The sequence below is a fragment of the Eulemur rufifrons genome, chromosome 16, assembly GCF_041146395.1.
Source record: "Eulemur rufifrons isolate Redbay chromosome 16, OSU_ERuf_1, whole genome shotgun sequence".
Lineage (NCBI taxonomy): Eukaryota > Metazoa > Chordata > Mammalia > Primates > Lemuridae > Eulemur > Eulemur rufifrons.
The window spans coordinates 14,450,466-14,470,348 of record NC_090998.1 but is presented as its reverse complement, the minus strand read 5'-3'; the positions used below and the strand labels follow the sequence as shown (position 1 = coordinate 14,470,348).

Genomic DNA, 19,883 nt, shown 5'->3' with positions numbered 1-19,883 from the left:
GATTATGCCTCAGCTCTAGTCCTCATTCTCTAGCTAACTAATTCAACCACTATTCTCTTTTCATATATCCCCTTTGGGAAATGGAGCTTTTGCCGGAATCTCCTCCTAACTGCTAGGGCCCTGTTACCGATGTGCTAACCATCAAAACTGCATAGCTCTAAGTTTGTCGAGAGCTGGGACCATATCTGCTGAATCACCAGGGCCTCGCACAGAGCTTATGCTCAGCAAATATGTTATTTTCAAAATGCATGAATAGATGGCTACTCCCTTACCTGGTCTTTTCAATCACCCTGCTCTACCCCAATGTTGAGATGGTTCCAGAGTTATGGTGGATCTTCTGCTGCCCATTGTGTCTCCAGAACTGCGGACAGACCCAGCCACCAGTCCTTGGGCATGTGCCTTGCCTGCAAGCCTGGGCCTCCCAACCTGTTATGGGCTCCTAGGAATTCTGTCCTAGCTGTCCCAGAATGAATGGACTTTCTGAAGTGGTAGCGATGCCACGTTACTGAAACTTGGAAACATTCAGTCATTCAACAAACATTTAGTGAATGCCAATTGTTGTGTGGACACATGCAGCAGAAGTTACTCTGTCAGCACTGTTGAGAAGATTCACAGCAGGTGGGAGATAAGGAAAACAAAGCTCTTTCCCAACACTAAAACCCTGTGCTTTAAAAAAATAATGAGAATGAGAAAGGATAAATAACATGATATGATGATCAGTGTATAAACAAGCAACTGGATACCATAACAGACAAATTGATCTCATAGCTGTTGTTACATATGGATTCAAATGTCTCCTAAGAATGGTACAATATCTCTTCTGTGATTTCCCTGCCAAAACTGCATAATCTGAATTTAATCATCAGGAAATAATAAACAAGTCCCAACTGAAAAACATTCCACAAAATAACTGACTGATAACTTTTCAAACATGTCAAGGTCAAAAGGCAAAATAAACACTGAGGAAACTGAAGTTTAAAGAAACTAAAGAGACTTCATGACTACATGCAAATTGTGACCCTGGAAAAGAGATATGTTAATCAAAGGCCATCATAGGAACAGCTGATGAATTTGAATATGGACCATGGATTAGATAACAGTATCACATAAGTGATATTAAGAGAGAATGTTTTTTATGAAATAAATGCTGAGGTATTTAAAGGTAAAGAGCCATGATTTTTGCAACTTACTCTCAAGTGGTTTAGAAAAAAGAGAGAGAAAATAATAGAGCAATTGGGGCAAAATATAAACAATTGATGAATTTGGGTAGGACATATGGGAACTCCTACTATTCTTGCAACTTTTCTGTATGTGTAAAATTTTATTTAAATAAAATGTAAAAATATGAAATAACGGAGGAAGCTTTGCTCACTTCTATAAGAGTGTTGAGGGTAAAGGAGAACTGACAAGTTTAAATGTAGATAACTCGAACTTGTTCTAACTACCAAATTATGGGGTCACTATCAAGCAGCCTTCTGTGGATAACAAGAACTTCTGGCAGTAAAATATCCCTGTTAAATTGACACAGATCTGAATTCAACAAGAGCCAAACAGGAACTACTAGGGTCCATTGCCAAACCTTGAAGCTAGTAGCAAAAGATACATGGCCTCCCTAGGCAAGGCCCTAGTGACTACTTCAACCCATGCTCTGAAAGTAGCTTTAGAAAACTAGTCTAGTATTTATTCTAGAAAATAAGTCTAGAAAATTAGTAAAACCTCTTCTTAAACAGCTGCTTATAAGAGATTTTCAAAACTTGACTTTCACTGTGCTGGACGCCCTAATGAGTTGCTGGTCTTCAAACATCTGAGTAGAGTGTAAGGAGAGCAGGCACGCGCTGAGCAGCTGCTAAGTGTCAGTGACATTAGGAAACTGAAGAACAGAGGGGTTCCGTGCCTTGCCCACGGTCAAACATTAAGGAAGTGGCAGCTCCTGGAATTAAACTCAAGAGTTCACGTCTGTTCACTCATCAGTCTGCTTCTGACCCAGCACAGTCCACGGATCCACCCCATGACACTTTAGAGAGTATCTCAATTTCATTGTCAGCCCAGCCCTGCAAGATTGGTGGTGTCATCTTCCCTTTTACAGACGAAGAAAATGAGACTGAGAACTAATGTGACTTGTTCAAATTCACAAAAGCTAGGGCTCAGTGGAGGTAAAAGTCCAACACAGTCTGTGCTACTTTAAAACTTATGTCCCTTTTACTCATCAAGACAGCACTGATAGATCACATTTTGAAGAATTGGGTGTCGCCAAACAAATCATAACTGAATGCACCCCAAACTATAAACTAACTAATGCTAAATTATTACATGATAACCTTAATAAGATAACACTCAAGGCAAAATATGATTTGTAATGGCTTTAAACAATGTTAGAAAACTTTTTTTTCATTTTAATTCAAAAATATCCACAAATAGACCAGACCTCAGGCCTTTCCCTACCCAGTTGTTATTGTTAGTGATTCTCTCTCTCTCTCTCCCCCCCCCATCTTCCTCCCCCTCTCCTCCTCTGCCTCCTCCCTCCCTCTCCCCTTCCCTCTCCCTCTCCCTTTCTCTCTCTTAGACTGAGCAGTATTGAAAGGTCACGAAGAGTCCTGCTGCCCTCTAGTGTTCTTATTCTGGAAGTGGCAGTCATAATAGGAAAATCAGCAAAATCGTCACATAATAAAATGCCACTTATATTTCTCCAGTTTTTAAAGACAGTGGGCTGCAGAAAAGAGAAAAGTGTCTGTGGTCACTGAAAAGCTATTTGACTCCACAGGGCCTCAACAAACACATCTCTAAAGGGACTGTTAAAATATTTCCTTCTCACTGTTTTTCTGTGAGTTGAGATAATGTAGTCTTAAAACACGGCACCCTCTCAATAAGAGGAAATTATTGTTACCTTATTTAATTCTGACAACTCTATAAGGTCAAGGAAACTGAGACGAAGCACAGATTACTCATTGTTTCAAGTTAACTCAGCAAGCATTACGGGTAGAACTAGACCCAGAATCCAAATTTTCAGGTTCTAATTTTAGTTTTCTTCATGACACCTCAAATATTTCGAAGTAACAGCTACTAGTGAGGACTCTTAAAAATATTTTTAATCTTTTTTTTTTTTTTTTTGACAGCATCTCACTCTATTGCCTGGGCTAGAGTGCAGTGGTATGATCATATCCCACTGCAACCTCAAACTCCTGGGACTCCTGGGCTCAAGCAAACCTTCTGCCTCAGCCTCCCAAAGTGCTGAAATTACAGGCATGAGCTACCGCACCTGGCCAATTTTTTTTTTAATTTTAAAGGGATATTTTTATATGCTGCTAGTGATTACCATTAAATCTGAAAAATATGCATTCCATTGATCAGTGGTCATCTCTAGAACTGTGTCTTAAAAATTGTGAGAAACATACAAAGATTTATAGAGTTGAAAGCAAGCTAAATAAGATATTTATTAAATTAACTTTTGTACAAATAATAACTGTTTTCATTTATTGACCAAATTTAGGTGCCACATGCTGTTCTAAAGGTTATGAACGTATCAACACTTCAGTGAGGTGGGGACAATTACCATCGCCATCTAACACATGAGGAAACAGAGGAACTTGTTAAGTAGCTTGGCCAAGGTCAAATATTAAGTGGCAGAGACAACAATTAAACTGAGGTATCTTTCTCGAGAGTCCATGTTCTACCCACTAATCAATCTGCTTCTAGAAAAAACAGTCCAGGAATCCACCCATGCTATTTCATTGCGTAGTAGCATCTATATAATGGAATATTGTGCAATAATAAAACTTATGTTTCATAGGTATTAAATTATATGGGGACATGCTTACATTAAAATGTTACCAAAAAACAGTATGCAAAACTACATACTATATTATTTCAGTTCTGAAATATGAGTACATATGTGTGTATCTGTGTGCATAAAACCAAAACCTATATTTAAATAGTGGCTTTCTTCATGTGATGACTTATGAGTAATTTTGTTTACTCCTTTACACTTTCTAGATATCCTGAACTTTTGTTTATGTGATAGAACTGCTGTGATCATCCGAAAATTTGGATCAAAAAAATAGTTAGGGTGCCAAGAAAAGTAACAGAATTTTCAAGAACAGGATTTAGTTTCTCTTAACAGTTAAATAATGCATCCGGAAGTATAAATGGGAAATATTTGCAAGAAAAACAATGATACCAAGGGTCGGGACTAGAGGAAGGATGTTCAGACCAGAAAGGGAAGTACCTAAAAGAGTGTGTGATAGAACTCCCACGCTGGATGCACTGCGAACACTGGCCCCACTTTTGATCTATGATAGCTCTCCACAGGCGGTGTCCTGACAGATACCGTTAGAATTCACTGTAGACTGGAATAGGGTGGACAGGGGACCTGAAGTCCTCAAAAGAGAAAACAGGGAAGAGCTCTGAACCCAGAGACACATCTCTGGATTGGAGAGTTGCAAACGTTCCGTGGGAAAGCAGCAAAAAGAGTCTTCCCTTTGACAATAGCCCTAAAACGCTGCTGCTCCCTGACCTGGGCGGGGCGTATCAGCAACACCAGATGAGGCTGCAGGGGACCCACCTTGTGGTGGCGTGTTTCCAGACGCCCTGCCTGTGCCAATCTTGTCACTCCCAATGGAAGCCTGGAGATGAAGATAATGCCACTTGGCCTTATACAGGCCATGCTTTTTTTGCTGTCAGGCTGGGAACGTGAAGGCTAAACTGCTGAGTCTGACACTTAGCAGGACTTTGGCACTCCCCCCGAATACCGGCTAGATAGGCATTTTGTTTTAATTGGGAAGTAACGGGTTCACTTTAGAAACCCTTATTTGGTGTGCATATCTGGCTATTTCACAGAAGTTTCAGTTTTGCAAGGAAGTTGGAATTGATTTCTTCCCTGAGGCAAGTTGAGTGAGAGTTGTGAGGGGTCCACAGAAGTTTCAGCACACACAGGGGCGAAGACTCACTCAAACAAAACCCCTGAGAACTCGTTTCAGGATGAAGCTGCAAGAGCAAAGAAGAAGTATTCTTAATACAAACAAATGCTGTCCACTGATCAACAGATACAGGAGGATTCTCCTCCCAACGACTGCAGCTCCTGTGATGAGAATCCGGCTCCTTGGAGGGCCGCTGCTGCTCCTGCTGCTCCTCTCTGCCCTGCAGAGACCCTCGAAGAGTTCTGAGGTAAGGGCAACCGAGGAAATCGCTTAGGATCAATCCTCCACCACTGCATCAGCCTGGGACAGCCTGTAGACGACCCAAACCGCAGGCGCTTGGTATCTAATTTCATTCGGACATTGTAACAAATAACATTAGTGAAGAGTGTTGCAAACAATGATTACAAATTGAAGAATTCTTTATAGTTTAGAAACTTGGCGTTATGGAAGCTAGTGGCGTAGTCGTTTTCTTGATCTCCATAAAAATTAAGTAAAGTACTGCTTCCATGGGGGAAATAATGCAAATGAACCAAGTCTATTTGGCTTTAAACTGTGTCATACAGATTTTGACTCAAGTTATAAGTATTCTAATTTAAAGTTCTAGCTCATGAAAAATAACCTAATGTTAAGAGGTGACAGAGGACATCTTTGAGATCTAGTACTATATTAACAAGGTTTTGGAGTTCATCATGAGATTTGACAGAACATCATATTTTTGGTTTGGTTTGTTTTAACTTAAATAGAGTCTGTAAACCTTTTTTAAAACCTGCTGTAAAGAGTTATTGGTTAGAATTATTTAATTAGTCTTAAAATTTTGTTCTAGTTTATATACAACTAGATGATGTCTCATCATAAATAACAGTAAAAACACCAAATGGTATTTGTAATAAAATTTTTATTTCAAAATACTAGGAGATACAAGTGCTCTTGTTACATGGATGAATTGTATTAATATAATGCTGAAGTCAGAGCTTTTAATGGGCCTGTCACCAGAATAGCATACATTGTACGTGGTAGGTAAGTTTTCAATCCCTCATCTCCCTCCCAACCTTCCCCCTTCTTGGTTTCCAATGTCCTTTACACCATTTTATGACTGTGTGTACCCATTGTTTAGCACCCACTTATTAGTGAGAACATTTGGTGTTTGTTTTTCCATTCTTGGTTTCCAATGTCCTTTACACCATTTTATGACTGTGTGTACCCATTGTTTAGCACCCACTTATTAGTGAGAACATTTGGTGTTTGTTTTTCCATTCCTAAGATACTGAACTCCAGTTCCATCCAAGTTGCTGCAAATGACATTGTTTTATTCCTTTTTATGGCTGAGTAGTACTCCATGGGTGTGTGTGTGTGTGTGTGTGTATCACATTTTCTTTATCCACTCATCAATTGATGGGCACTTAGGTTAATTTCACATCTTTGCAATTGTAATGCAATAAACATTCAAGTACAGGTATCTTTTTGATGTAATGACTTCTTTTCCTTTGGGTAGATACCCAGTAGTGGGATCGCTGGATTAAATGGTAGGTCTACTTTTAATTCTGTGAGGAATCTCCATACTGCTTTCCATAGAGGTTGCACTTATTTACAGTCCTACCAACAGTGTATAAGTGTTCTTTTTTTCACTACATGCACACCAACATCTATTGTTCTTTTGATTTTTTAATTATGGCCATTCTGTTAGTGGTAAGGTGGCTTCTCATTGTGTTTTTAATTTGCACTTCCGTGATGAATACTGATATTGAGCAATTTTTCATATGTCTATTAGTCATTTGTATATCTTCTTTTGAAAACTCTGTGCATGTCTTTTGCCCACTTTTTAATGGGGTTGTTTGATGTTTTCTTGCTGATTTGCTTGAGTTCTTTGTAGATCCTGGTTATTAGCCCTTTTTCAGATGTATAGCATGCAAATATCTTCTCCCATTCTATAGGCTGTCTATTCACTCTACTAATTGCTTCCTTGGCTGTGCAGAAGCTTTTTAATTTAATCAGGTCCCATTTATTTATTTCCGTTGTTGCTGTGATTGCCTTTGGGGTCTTGTTCATAAATTCTTTGCCTAGGCTGATGTCTAGAAGAGTTTTTCCTGTAGTTTCTTCCAGAATTCTTATGGTTTCAGGTCTTACATTTAGGTCTTGTTTTTGATTTCCAGTTCCAACATCCTCAACATTGACTGGATGGAATCTTATCCTTTAACATATTCCTTAATGAGTACTGTTTATTATAAAAGCATCATTTCTTTGCCAAGAAATGAATGTTTTGGAATTTAGATCATTCAAATATGGCTTTAAATGATGGATGGATGATACTTAGTGAACTTTCATTCAAATCTCTAACTTCAGTTTAGCATGCACTAGATGTCAGTAAATAATATTCGGTGGGCTACTCATTAGAAAAGAATGTCTTTTTCCAAGAGGCAAGAATTTTCTGGGCACATTCCTGACTACTGTCCAGCCCTCACTCCACTCTCTCAGAAGTGGACAAATTTCCTTGATTGGGAATGTCGGAAAGAATAACTGAGTGTGCTGCGTTTGGCTCTGATCTTCTTCCTGGGAGTTAGTTAGCCTGATGGCAAAGGGCATCCGTTCTCTGTTCCTCCATGACAAGAATCTTACCTGGGTAGACCTCAGGCAAGTACTGCCTGCAACTGAGGGGGCAAACCTGCCTCATTCTGGGATTTACTCTTAAGAAGCCACTTGCTGTGAGACCTCATTCAGTAAGAAAAATGACATTTTTCTCTTTTTCTTCTCAATTTTTTAAGAACCTGGGTAGACCAGAGGGCTGCTATTTGTTGGAGGCCCCCTTGGGAAACCCAACACCACTCATCACTTAAGTCTTTTCTTAAAAACAGTTCAAAGATTTCATGTAGATTTTAGGCATTCATCCTTATAACACCTATGAGAAGATACAAAGCGGGAGTAAAGTGGAGGAAACAGAAAGTATAATTAAATTATAAGGTTATTAATTTTTTTCTTCCAAGTACTCAATATGCAAAAATGCTGTGATTTTAGTGATACAAAAAGGGTTACTTTCTCACTGGGCAGATGAGTTTTTCAGCTTTCAGTAATATTTATCGAACCAAATTCAATCTCTAACACAGGTCACTGATGCAGGAAGGATTGGAGCAATGTAATGGTTTTGAGTGAAACTTATTTCAGCAAATATTGGTTTTGAGGAGAAGATGTGGCCTTATGGGGCACAGCAAATCTGCAGCCACACTCACCACCTGATGTGAAAAATTAAAATCAAGATTGTTCTTTTCTTATAGGTTGCAATTAAAATCAACTTTGACTTGGCACCAGGTTCCTTTGATGATCAGTACCAAGGTTGTAGCGAACAGGTCGTGGAGAAACTAAATCAAGGAGATTATTTCACAAAAGAAGCCCATAAGAACTACTTTGGGGTGTGGCACAAAGCTCACTTAAACTGGATGAACCAAAAACACGCCTTCTCCACGAACTTGACTACTCCACATGCTGTGGCTCTCTTGGTTTATACATTGAACGACAATGTTCGCTCTAACTTTTCTAAAGCCATGGCCAGTGACGCCAAGACTCCACAGCAGTATGAACATTCATTCCATTTCAAATATTTACACTACTATCTGACCACAGCAATCCAGCTGCTGAGGAAGGAGATCACCACGGAGAATGACACTCTGTGTTATGAAGTCCACCATGAGATGAAAGACGTCCACTTCAAAGCAAACATAGGTGCCACCATTCGATTTGGCCAATTCTTCTCCACCTCCCTCCTAAAAGAAGAGGCACAGAAGTTTGGGAACCAGACACTATTTACCATATTTACCTGCCTGGGTGCACCTGTACAAGACTTCTCCCTCAAGAAGGAAGTCCTGATCCCTCCCTATGAGTTGTTTAAAGTTGTAAATATGAGCTACCACCCAAGAGGAAATTGGTTGCAACTGCGGTCAACTGGGAACCTGAGCACATATAACTGTCAGCTGCTAAAAGGTATTCTGGATCTAAATTAAATCCGCTCTTAGGGTCACAGACCACTACTCTTTTATAAAAGTTCTTTTTTCTGAGTGCGCTTATAAGAAAAAGGCCAAAAACATGGAAATTGGCCTTCAGTAATGATAGAACTGACTGATTAGAGAAATCAAGACCACTTGATTTTTTGGGTTTCCCTCTCTCCTTTCTCCTCTGCTACCTCTAGGAAAATGAGTTTCTGCAAGGGCATTATTATGTAGGGAATTCTAGACAGGGAGAGTAAATCTTGACTGGAAAAGAAAGAGCATAAAATTTAGAACTTTTTCCTTCTCCCTCAAACTCATTCTTTTTTCACTGTTATTATATAGATAAGGAGTTCTAAAAGTAAAGCAGGAGGCAAGATGTGTTCATTAATTTCCAATTCCTTAACCATCTTCTATTATGGTAGGAGGTCCTGACAATACAGGATGAATAAAGCAAAATCATTGACCTGGGAGGATTTTTAGACTAACAAGAAAGGAAAATATGAACAAATATATACAGTCAAGGGTACTAAGTGATACACCAGAGGTTTTTCTTTTTTTTTTTTTTTTTTCTTTGAGATAGAGTCTCACTCTGTTGCACGGGCTAGAGTGTCGTGGCATCAGCCTAGCTCACAGCAACCTCAAACTCCTGGGCTAAAGCAATCCTTCTGCCTCAGCCTCCTGAGTAGCTGGGACTACAGGCATGCACCACCATGCCTGGCTAATTTTTCTATATATATATTTTTAGCTGTCCATATAATTTCTTTCTATTTTTAGTAGAGACGGGGTCTCACTCTTGCTCAGGCTGGTCTCGAACTCCTGACTTCGAGCGATCCTCCTGCCTCAGCCTCCCAGAGTGCTAGGATTACAGGTGTGAGCCACCGCGCCTGGCCCCACCAGAGATTTAAACAATGTGTGTCCGGCTGCTCAATGCAGGGAGATGCTCATTCTCTCTGGGGAAAGCAAGGAAAGCTTCCAAATAGGGCCACATGGGACTTCAAGTGGGAGTAGGAGTTTTCAGTGAAAGAAGAGAGGAAAAGTCATTTTAAGTGGAGAATAGCATGCTACGGTTTCAGTGTATCCCCCATAAATTCATGTGTTGGAAACTTAATCCTCAATGCAACAGTGTTGAGAGGTGGGGCCTAATTAGAGATGATTGGGTCTCTCCTAATAAGAGATGATTTAATGAATAGATTAATGATGTATCACAGGAGGAGGTCAGTTATCATGAGGGTGGGCTATTATAAAGCAAGCCTGGCCTCTGGTGCCTCTCTCCGTCTTGTGCACTTGTTTGCCTTTCACCATGTTATGGTACAGCACGAAGGCCCTTGCCAGGTGCTGGAGCCATGCTCTTGGACTTTCCAGCCTCCAGAATTGTGAGAAATAAATTTATTTTCTTTAGAAATTGCCCAGTGATATTCTGTTATTGTAACAGAAAATGGACTAAGACACAGCATGTGCTAAATCATAAGGATTTCAAATAGCCTGGTGTCTTCAAGGAATCTCTGGAATTCTGGGTGGCTAGGGAGTAGGAAGTGTAGGATGAGGGGAGAGTACAGGTGTAGAAAGGGACGGGGCAAGTTATCCAGGTGGGAGAATTCTGACAGGGCCTGATTGTAAAAGGTCTTGTATTCCATGCTAAGGACTTTGGAACTTCATGCTGTTTGTAATAAGAAGTCATTAGAAGTTTTTAAGGAATGGAACATCAATTCAATCAGTATTTTACAAAGAGCTCTGATGATATTGCGAGCAGGAAAAATTAGAGCTATCACAATACAAAAAAAAAATTGTTACGCTCTTTTTTTAAACAAAACATGACTGATTCAATTTTACGCCTTTATGTTGCCACCTGGTCATTTCACAGAGGGGTAGTTCCATAGCAAATACTGTGCCCTGTTTGATTTAGCAGGGAGAAGACTGTCCTTACCCACATATGAATCCTTTCACATTCACAGCTAACTGGAACTCAGCTGCAGGATCTACCTTTGAAATATCCCCAAATCTGCCTCCACTCCATCATTATTGTCACTGTTTACAATTCAGGCTCTCAGTCTTTCTCGACATTTCAGGGATGTAGTGTTGCAAAGGTCTTCAAACTGGCATCCACACTAAGGTCTAGAGCCTGCTCACTCTGTTCTATCTATAAATACAGACCAGGAAAAGGTGACCTATAAATACTATTATCTCCTCCCACCTCTCCTTGGCAGCTTGGTGGCAATACAAGAGAAATGAGTATCTGCTCCATAGACCCAAGAGTCTAGTGTTTGCAGAGGATAAAATACTACAGTAGAATGTGGAGAAAACAGTGAGATTTTGATAATAAATGAGAATATTCATAGCCAGGTTCCAGAATAGTTTGGAACAATACCTGACTAGGACATTATTACTACTTCATTCTCCTTAGGAATTTGGGACATATAATTCTTCTACCAGGATAATGAATACAATAAAATATATTCAATAAAAAAAATCATAGGACATTTACATCAAGAAGTGAGTGGGAAACGGAGGGAAAGGAGTATAAAATAGAAACTATGATTATGCTCTGACACTATAAACCTCAAAAAAATATTTCAGAACATCCCCCCCCACACACACACACACAAATACACACATAAATTAATCTTTTCTTTCCTGGGTGAAACTACCCAAACATAACTTTAACTCAATTTTGAGTTAAGGCTTAGCTAGGTTAGCCATGTGTATTATCAGATTCTAGAAGTTTGGTTGGTCTTGATTAGATATTTGAAATCACAAATCACAGTTAAGGGAATCAATAATTTTGTATTGCTCTGTAAGTTCTTTGTGGACAGGAAATTGACTACATAGAATTTAAGAGCTAAGTATGGAATTTAGGCTGTTTGACCCCAGATCCACCCTGTCTGAATTTGTGTCCAACCTGTACTACTAATAAGCTATGTGTTCTCAGTCAAGGTGTTTAAACTCTTTTAAGTTTCTTTATCTACATAATGGGCATCATAATAAAACTCCATAGGACCTTTGTGAAGATAAAATAAAATACTAAATTATTTATACATTCCCAGGTATTCAATAAGTGGTAAACTCATGTTAGATGTTATTAACTTTAATCCCCTGGCACAGAGAGGTACTCAAGCTATTTTTGTTGAATGAGTGAACGAATAATGGTGAATGGATCAAGTATCCTCTTTCACACCTCTGAGTGACCTTGGGCCTTCAATCAGATGAACATATAACTCAATTGACTAAAAACAGTTCCATTATTTGAAGACCTAGAGAAGGAAAACATTCTAGAAGGTTCAATTCCTACTCAAAAGTAAGTAGCTGCAGTTACAATGTAAATGATCTGGAATGTGATCACTTGCAAAGTGAGTTACAGTAACTAAATTTTTCCTAGACATTCATCAATTAGAAGCTTGTGTAGCTTTGGGAAAGGAGTTTGTAAATGGCAGAACAAAAATACCACTCATCATAGAGGGTGCTATTTTCCTTACAAGTTGAAGTAAGGAAGGAAGAAACAGGTCAGAGGTCACATGATCGGCCAAGAGCTGGAACTGGAGCGTCTTGGCAGCCACCACAGCTATGAAACTACCTGGGAGAAGGAAGGAGGGAGAGGAATGAGATCAAACGGCAGGGATGCCTTTCTTCCCCAGCTGAGGGGACTCCCTGGAGCACTGATACCACATTCCCCATGAAACTGCAGTCTTCACAGGAGACTCTTTCTCATTCTTTCAGTTTTGTTTTGTTCTATTTTGTTTTGTTTTGTTCATGAGCAGAAACCACAAGCTATTCTATGTCCTTAAAAGTCCCTATAAACCAGGTGAATTATGTTGCCTCTTCTGTTCCCTCTTAATCTGGTAGATATCATACTTCAAAGGCAACATAAGACCTTTAAAATGAGCCAGCCGAGATACTGTAAATCCCCCAATGAAGAGAGATTATATTAAAAAGCATAGCTTCCGCAGTCCTTCAATTTATGCTAAAATTGATCCTGTTGACTTATAACCTCAGTTCAAAGAGTTTCCAGGTAATCTGTTGCCTTCAGGGAGATAAAAGGTCAAATTGGTAGAATAATAAATTTAAGGGAGTAAAATTTGCAAAAGAAAAATTAAGTTATTCTAAACTAACAGCTTCCCCCTCTAATTCTTCTATTATCTCTCACATGTCCTGTACTGGTTACCATAGAAACAGATGTTTTCATGCCCATTGGAAGACTCAAATTATGTTAACAGAATGTTAATTAGTTATTTGCCCTTCAGTGTTGCTTCTTTCAGCAAAATAATCTAGGCCAGAATCTACAGACACACAAATACATGCTCTGTTCTGTATCATTGAATTCACAAAGAAGAGGGGTTTATTTGTTAGAATGTTTTTCATAATCAAAATTCTTGACGTGTTTCTAGGAAAATATAGCCAATTGTTTGTAGTAAGCCTGTTTGACATGTAAACTTTGCCAGTTACTAGCAGTGATAACATGGGCAATGGCTTAGTCTTTCTGTGCTTCAGTTTCTTTACATGTAAAAGAGGACATTTTTTTAAACCTACCTTATAAGATTCTGGTGAGGAGAAAATGAATTAATATGTGTAAAAGCTCTTAGAAAAGTATCTGACTCATGTAGGCACTCAAAACTTTTTAGAGACTATTATTATTGCCATTGTTATTATTTATTTTATTAACTTCCTATATCTTTCCTGTTTTCTTTTACTCTGGGCTTCAATTATCTAAAATTAATTTGCCCTATTTGTGGAATCACAATGACCTTGAAGTACAGTATCTGTCTTAGATAAATGGATGAAAGAATGAGTAATTGAATGAATCCGGGAGACCGTAGTGGAAAGTGGAGCCAGACTTTGGAGCCAGAAAGATGTGGTCATATGTTAGTAGCTAGGTGACCTTGTGCAAATGACTTAACCTGTGAGCCTGTTTCTTCGTGTATAAAACAGGAGTGATAATTGCCTTGTGGGAATGTTGTGATAGCACTTGCCGTCCATCCACCCTCTCCAACGCTGCTGAGAAACTCTGGGACAGTACTTTGCACGTGGAAGCAAGATAATGATTTAAAGGCACAAATGTGTGCTTCAGTGAGAGTGACAGTAAGGATAGAAACCAAAGAAGAGACACAAGGAATAGTGCTTTCTATTTTTCAAGTGCCAACTGTTTGCCAAATAATATTCTCAAATATTAACACAGATTACTCTCTGCATTTTGACAGAAACAGGCTATAGACAACATTGACCATAAATACTAGATTAGCTGATACGCTGCTTGTCAATTTTACCTTTTTCTGGTTTTTTTCAAGAGATTTAATATTTACTTCTGAGCAGTCTGATAAAATACGGATTCAGACTTTATGAAATAAAAGTTAGAATAAGTATATATTTCTTCCAGACTTTATAGCCTAAGGCAGAGATGACCAAAATTAGGTTATAATACACCAATAAAATGATGTTTGTGTAGCAATTTAGTTTACAAAGTGCTTCCACTCCCATCGTCTGTTTAATTCTTACCACCACCCAGTAAATTGACCCCATTGTACTGATGTGAATACTGAGGTTCAGAGAAGTTAAGTGATTTGTGTAAAATCATTCACATTTTACAAATGGCAAAAGTAGGACCCTTTCAATGTTTTCTGACAAGAATTCCAGGACATTTATCTCTATAGAGTGGTTTCAGGGGATTCATTTGTCCTTTAGCAAATGTTACTGAGAAACTACCATAAGTTTCAAGCTTCTTGACTTGTGACTGTTTACATTAAAACTCAGTTCACGCACACATAAACACCCAAATACACACACAAATTCATGTATATGACAATAGTTATCATAGAGAAAACACTAGTGTTTTCTCTTCTAACCTTTTTATTACATTTTTAACCAGTGATAGTTTTGATCTACTAACCTAATGTCATAGCCCATTAATAGATCACAACTTCCAAGTTGAAAAATACTATAATAGGTAAAGAGGGAATAAAAACTTTTGAAGAGATAGTCTAGTGGAAAACTAAAGAAAAAACAAAAGTAAAAATAATATGAGGTATCCTCGAATAAAAGATTTTTTAGATTATAATTCATTTAATTCACAGATGTTTTCCTTTTATTCTCCTAAATATATTGTCATGTAAAAATAATGATAATGGAAGGTAAAATGAGAATGGCCATAAGTAGAGAAAAAGTATCAAGAGAGTTAGGAAGGAAACATCACTTTAACCTGAGAGAATAAAATTAAAAAATAAGCTATTTTTTAACATTCTAATTATTGTGAAGAAGGCTTAAGAGTTGGTTTTTGAAGGATGAGTATGATTACAACATAGTAATGTCTATGTGCTTGTCTCTTATTTAAAGATCATTATAATAGCAGCTATAATTCATTCATTCAATAAAGAATTATTTATTGAGCACTTACTGCATGCTAGGTACTATCCTAGGTGTAGGAAACAAAATAGGTGAAAACCCTTGCCCTCATGGAATTTACATTCCGGTGATAAGAGGCAGAAATGAACAAAATAAATGCATAAATTATGTAGTTCGTTGGTAGGTGGTGGGTACTAAGGAGAAAAGTAAAGCAGAGCAAGGGGATGGAGAATACTATAGGAGGGAGTTGCAAGGTTAAATTGGGTGATCATGGAAAACTTCACTGAGAGCATGACATTTGAGCAAAGGTTGAAAGGAGATGAGTGAAAGAGCTAATACTATGGCTATCTGAGGAGAGAGCATTCCGAGAAGAGGGCACGGCACGTGCAAAGGCCCTGAGACAGGAGCAACAGCAAGAAGACCAGCATGTGGGAATGAATGAAAGGGAAAGTAATAGAAAGTGAAGACAGAGGGTAATGTAGATTGGCTCAAATCTACATTGTGGCCTTGAAGGCAGTTGTGAGGACTTTGGCTTTTCCTCTTAGGTGGAAAACCACTGAGAGGTTTTGGGCAGAGAGCATAGAACATAGTTTATTTACACTTTATTAGAATCGGTTGAATAGATCAGTTGAGAATAAACTGTAATGAGGTACGTTAAAGCAGAGAAACCAGCTAGAAGGCTATTTCAGTCCCTCAGATGAGAGATGAAGGTGGTAGCAGTGGAGGCGGTAAGATGTGACCGGATTCAGGACACATTGTGAAGACGAGAGCTAAACAGATTTCCTGACGTACTAAATGTGACGAGTGAGGGGAAAAGAGGAGTGAAAGATACTCCAAGTTTTGGCTTGAGTACCTGAAAGGATGGAGTTGGCATTGACTGAGATGAAGAAGCCTGTGGATGGAGTAGATTTGGGCACAAACAGCAGGAGTTTGGTGTTAAATATGTTATATCTGAGATGTGAAATAGTCACCCAAGGAGAGAGGCTGAGTGGACAGGTGGATGTATGAGGCTGGAATTCAGAGGAGTGACCCAGGCTAGAGATAAAAATTTGGAGTCAGTGGGACATGGGTGATATTTAAAGCCATAAGACTGGGTAAACCCTGAACAGGAGTGTGTAAATAAAGGAGAAATGATGTCCTAGGACCAAACCTCAGGACAATCCGATTTTAAAAGGTTAGAAGCAAAGAAGACTGAGAAGGAAGGGCCAGTGAGAGAGGAGAAAACCAAGAGAGTTGGTGACCCAGGAGCAAAGAGTACGTATCAAGGAGGAAGAAGTGATTCACTATGATAAAATCATGGTTGATAGGTCAAGTACAATGAGGACTGATGATTGACATAACATTCCAGGAAGTTCAACATATGATTTCTTGAGTTAGACTCTCTAAGTTAAATACTAGCTCTGCCACTTCCTGTATGACCTAACAGAGAACCTTAAGCTTTCCTTGCCTCATTTTTTTTCATCTGCAAAATAGAGATAAAAGCATCAATCTCATAAGGTTGTAATGAGGATTACATCGGTTAGTGTGTATATTACTGCATGTGATACATGGTAAACTCTGTGTAAGAGTTAGAGGTCGTGGTGGTGGCAGTAGTAGTAATAGTAATAGTGGTAGTGATAATAGTATTTTTGAAATTCTTGAGATGCCCTCATTTTACAGATGAGAAAACTGAGGCTCCATGAAAGCAATTAACATGGTCAAGGTCAAACAGCTGGGGTCAGAGCTTCAACATCAAAGCTAATCGCCTCCGAAAACCATCCTCCTGTTATACTGCCACACTGTCAATCAATATTTTCTGATAACACTCTTCAGTGGAATCTTAGCTCATTGAAAAGTAGGAAAGGGTGGGGCTGGAGGTCCTTATGATCTCTAGCCTCAGTGAAGGAAAAACCAAAACGAAAAATGTTTGAGAACCATTCTAATGATTGACCTGCTAAAGACCTAGGCTAAAATGATCTAGGTCTTTGTGGGGATTCAGACAATACAATCTCAGCACAAACTTTGACAAAAGTTTAAAAAGGTGTATGCTCTATTAATTTTCTTTGCCTACTCTTATTGGTAAAAATTGGAGTTTTGAAAATTTCTGTTGATATATATGTAGATTAGATATATACACACACATACACACACACATATATAAATATATATATGTAAAATTCCACATAGAAATTCCAGAAAACTCAAAGGATTTCATATGTGAAAATCATGGAGATATATTTCTCTCTCAGCTATTCATTCTATCAAATATGGGCAAATATCGAGGCAATCAGAGTTAATTCTCTTCCTACCCTAAACAAACAGCCAGTGCAGACTGGTTGAAAAAGAGATTCCAGTCTTTATTTAGGCAATTTTTAGAAGGTTTCCATCTCCCATCTCACCTTATCTGCCATCTCATTGTATTCCCTATTAATAGTTATATCTGACAAGAATATTTGTTTTCCAGTTTTGATTCCATCAGCCACACCACACTGGCCGCTAACATTTTCCAAACTTCCTGAGAAAAATCTGTATGTGCAGGCAGTACACACACACACACACACACACACATGTGCTCGCCCATACACACACCCCAAGCAGGACTATGTGAATACTTCTTGCCCACCTTTTAGTAAAAAAATTCTATGAACAGACATGCCATATACGGACAGACAATACAGTGGTTAAGACCAAAGGGTTGAGTTGAACTGCCTGAGTTTGAAAGCTGCCTACACCACTTACTAGATGTGTGACATTTGACAAGTTTCTTCACATCTCTGTGTCACAGTTTCATCAACCAAAAAACAAGTATAATGAGAATAAATACTTCATAGATTTGTTATGAGGATTAAATAAGGTAATATATAGCAAGGACATAAAACAGATTCTAGCATAGAGTAAGTACTTAATGATGCTAGCTTTCATCATGGTGATGAAGATGATGATAGTTAAGATGGGGTAATGGTGATGGTGATGCTGAAGATGGAGAATCAGGAGATGTCTGCCACCAACCGGCTGGGTCACCTGCGGTAAATCTCTTAACCTCCTGGTGCCTGTTTCATCACTGCAAAATGAGCAAGTTGAGCTCTGTTAGAAAGATCTAAAACAATATTTTTTAAAAAGTAGCTAACTTCCAGTGTTTTTATTAGGAATTTTCTAAGTTAAATAAGTTCTACTTATTTAACTTAGAAAGGTAGTTTTTAAAAATCTCTGCTACCTAAAACATTTCTAACTTTCGTTTCATTTTGTTTTGTGGTTTACAGCTTCCAACAAGAAGTGCACCCCTGCTGCCATAGCTATTACTGCTCTCTCCTTTTTGACCAGTATCATGATCTCTTTCATAAGTGGAGTTTAAAGGACGCTTGTGGCTCTTTTTTTTAATATTCAAATGAAAACTTTTTATTGGCCTTTTGACGAGAAATGAGAATTTATTTGCCAGGAAGGATGATCCTATCATACTTCTGCTGAAACCAGTGCATGGTCTCCTGGTTGTTAATTCTGTTTTGCCTTCCCTACGCCCCTTAGCCATATTCCAATCAAGGCACCCCTGAACGCCTTTGCAGAAATCACTCTGCCCAGCTATCAGTGAACGCAGAGCTGGCTCAGCCCACTGCCTATGACTTGGCCTGTAACTCAGGCCTTAGCCAATCAGTATATTTCTTCTCCATGGACACGGAGATTCGTGCTGGAATAGAAAACAACCAGTCAGAGCCTGTGAGATACGATCAGGGTACTTTTTTAGAACTGGGATTGGGAGTAAAAGAGAGCCTCTTTTTTAAGTGGATATTAATGAAAACAGGGTATGAGCTTATAGCTGCTGGCAGCTATCCTGCCACCAGGAGGGGAGATCTCACCTCCCTGAGAAAAGTGCTAATGCAACGAAGGAATAGCTGAGAAATGAAAAGAAACTGAGTCCCAACGAGAGTGTATGAGCTTCTAGATCCAACCGTGCCTGAGCTGAATCCTCCAAGTTTTTTCATTACGTAAATCGATAAATTATGGTTTTGCTTACATAATTTGAATTGGATTTTCTATCTCAAGCAATTGGAGGAGTTCTGATGAATACAAGGATTCTCCCTTATTTTTTTATTTAGTCACTCTCAATAGGAACAAATCAAAGAAAATCAAATTACAAAGCAAAGGACAAATTCTTCACCGAATGGAAAAGCTTTGAGCCCCAGAGACTTAACCAAAGTGTGAATTTTCTTCTGAGATCTTTATCAGCATTTAAGATCAAACTAGTTGGTTTCAGATGGGAAGAAACATGGAAATTTGAGAAATAAAAGGGAAAGTTAATGAAAAGATGTTAGTGAAATCTCATTTATTGCCAATAATGGGTGTTGCACGGGTGTTCCTAAGATATTACAAAAGTTAAAATTTAAAATCATGTGTTAATTTGTAAAGGACTTGTTGGCAAACTTCATAGCAAATTTAAGTATATGTATTAGTAAAACACGTGAAGGTGTGTGGAGATAAAGGAGAATATATGGGAGAAAAAAATAACCAATTACCAAGCAAATATCAAAGATATTTTGAGGGGGGAGAGTGGGCAAGGGCAATATACGTAACCTAAACTTTTGTACCCCCATAATATGCTGAAATAAAAAAAAATTATTAAAAAAAGATATATTGAGTGCCTATTATGTCAAAAGTAGGAGATGCAAAAAAGTACAAAGTATTGAATTTCACACCT

General features: G+C 38.5%; 1 protein-coding gene across 1 annotated transcript; it reads left to right on the top strand.

Annotated features, from left to right (window-relative positions):
- Window positions 1-4,894: 4,894 nt before the first annotated feature.
- On the top strand, window positions 4,895-19,131 carry ART4 (ADP-ribosyltransferase 4 (inactive) (Dombrock blood group)). The gene is made up of 3 exons (XM_069490242.1): window positions 4,895-5,160; window positions 8,180-8,882; window positions 18,454-19,131. Exons 1-3 carry the CDS (start codon window positions 4,975-4,977, stop codon window positions 18,543-18,545), a joined length of 981 nt encoding a protein of 326 aa, XP_069346343.1. The 5' UTR covers window positions 4,895-4,974; the 3' UTR covers window positions 18,546-19,131.
- Window positions 19,132-19,883: the final 752 nt, after the last annotated feature.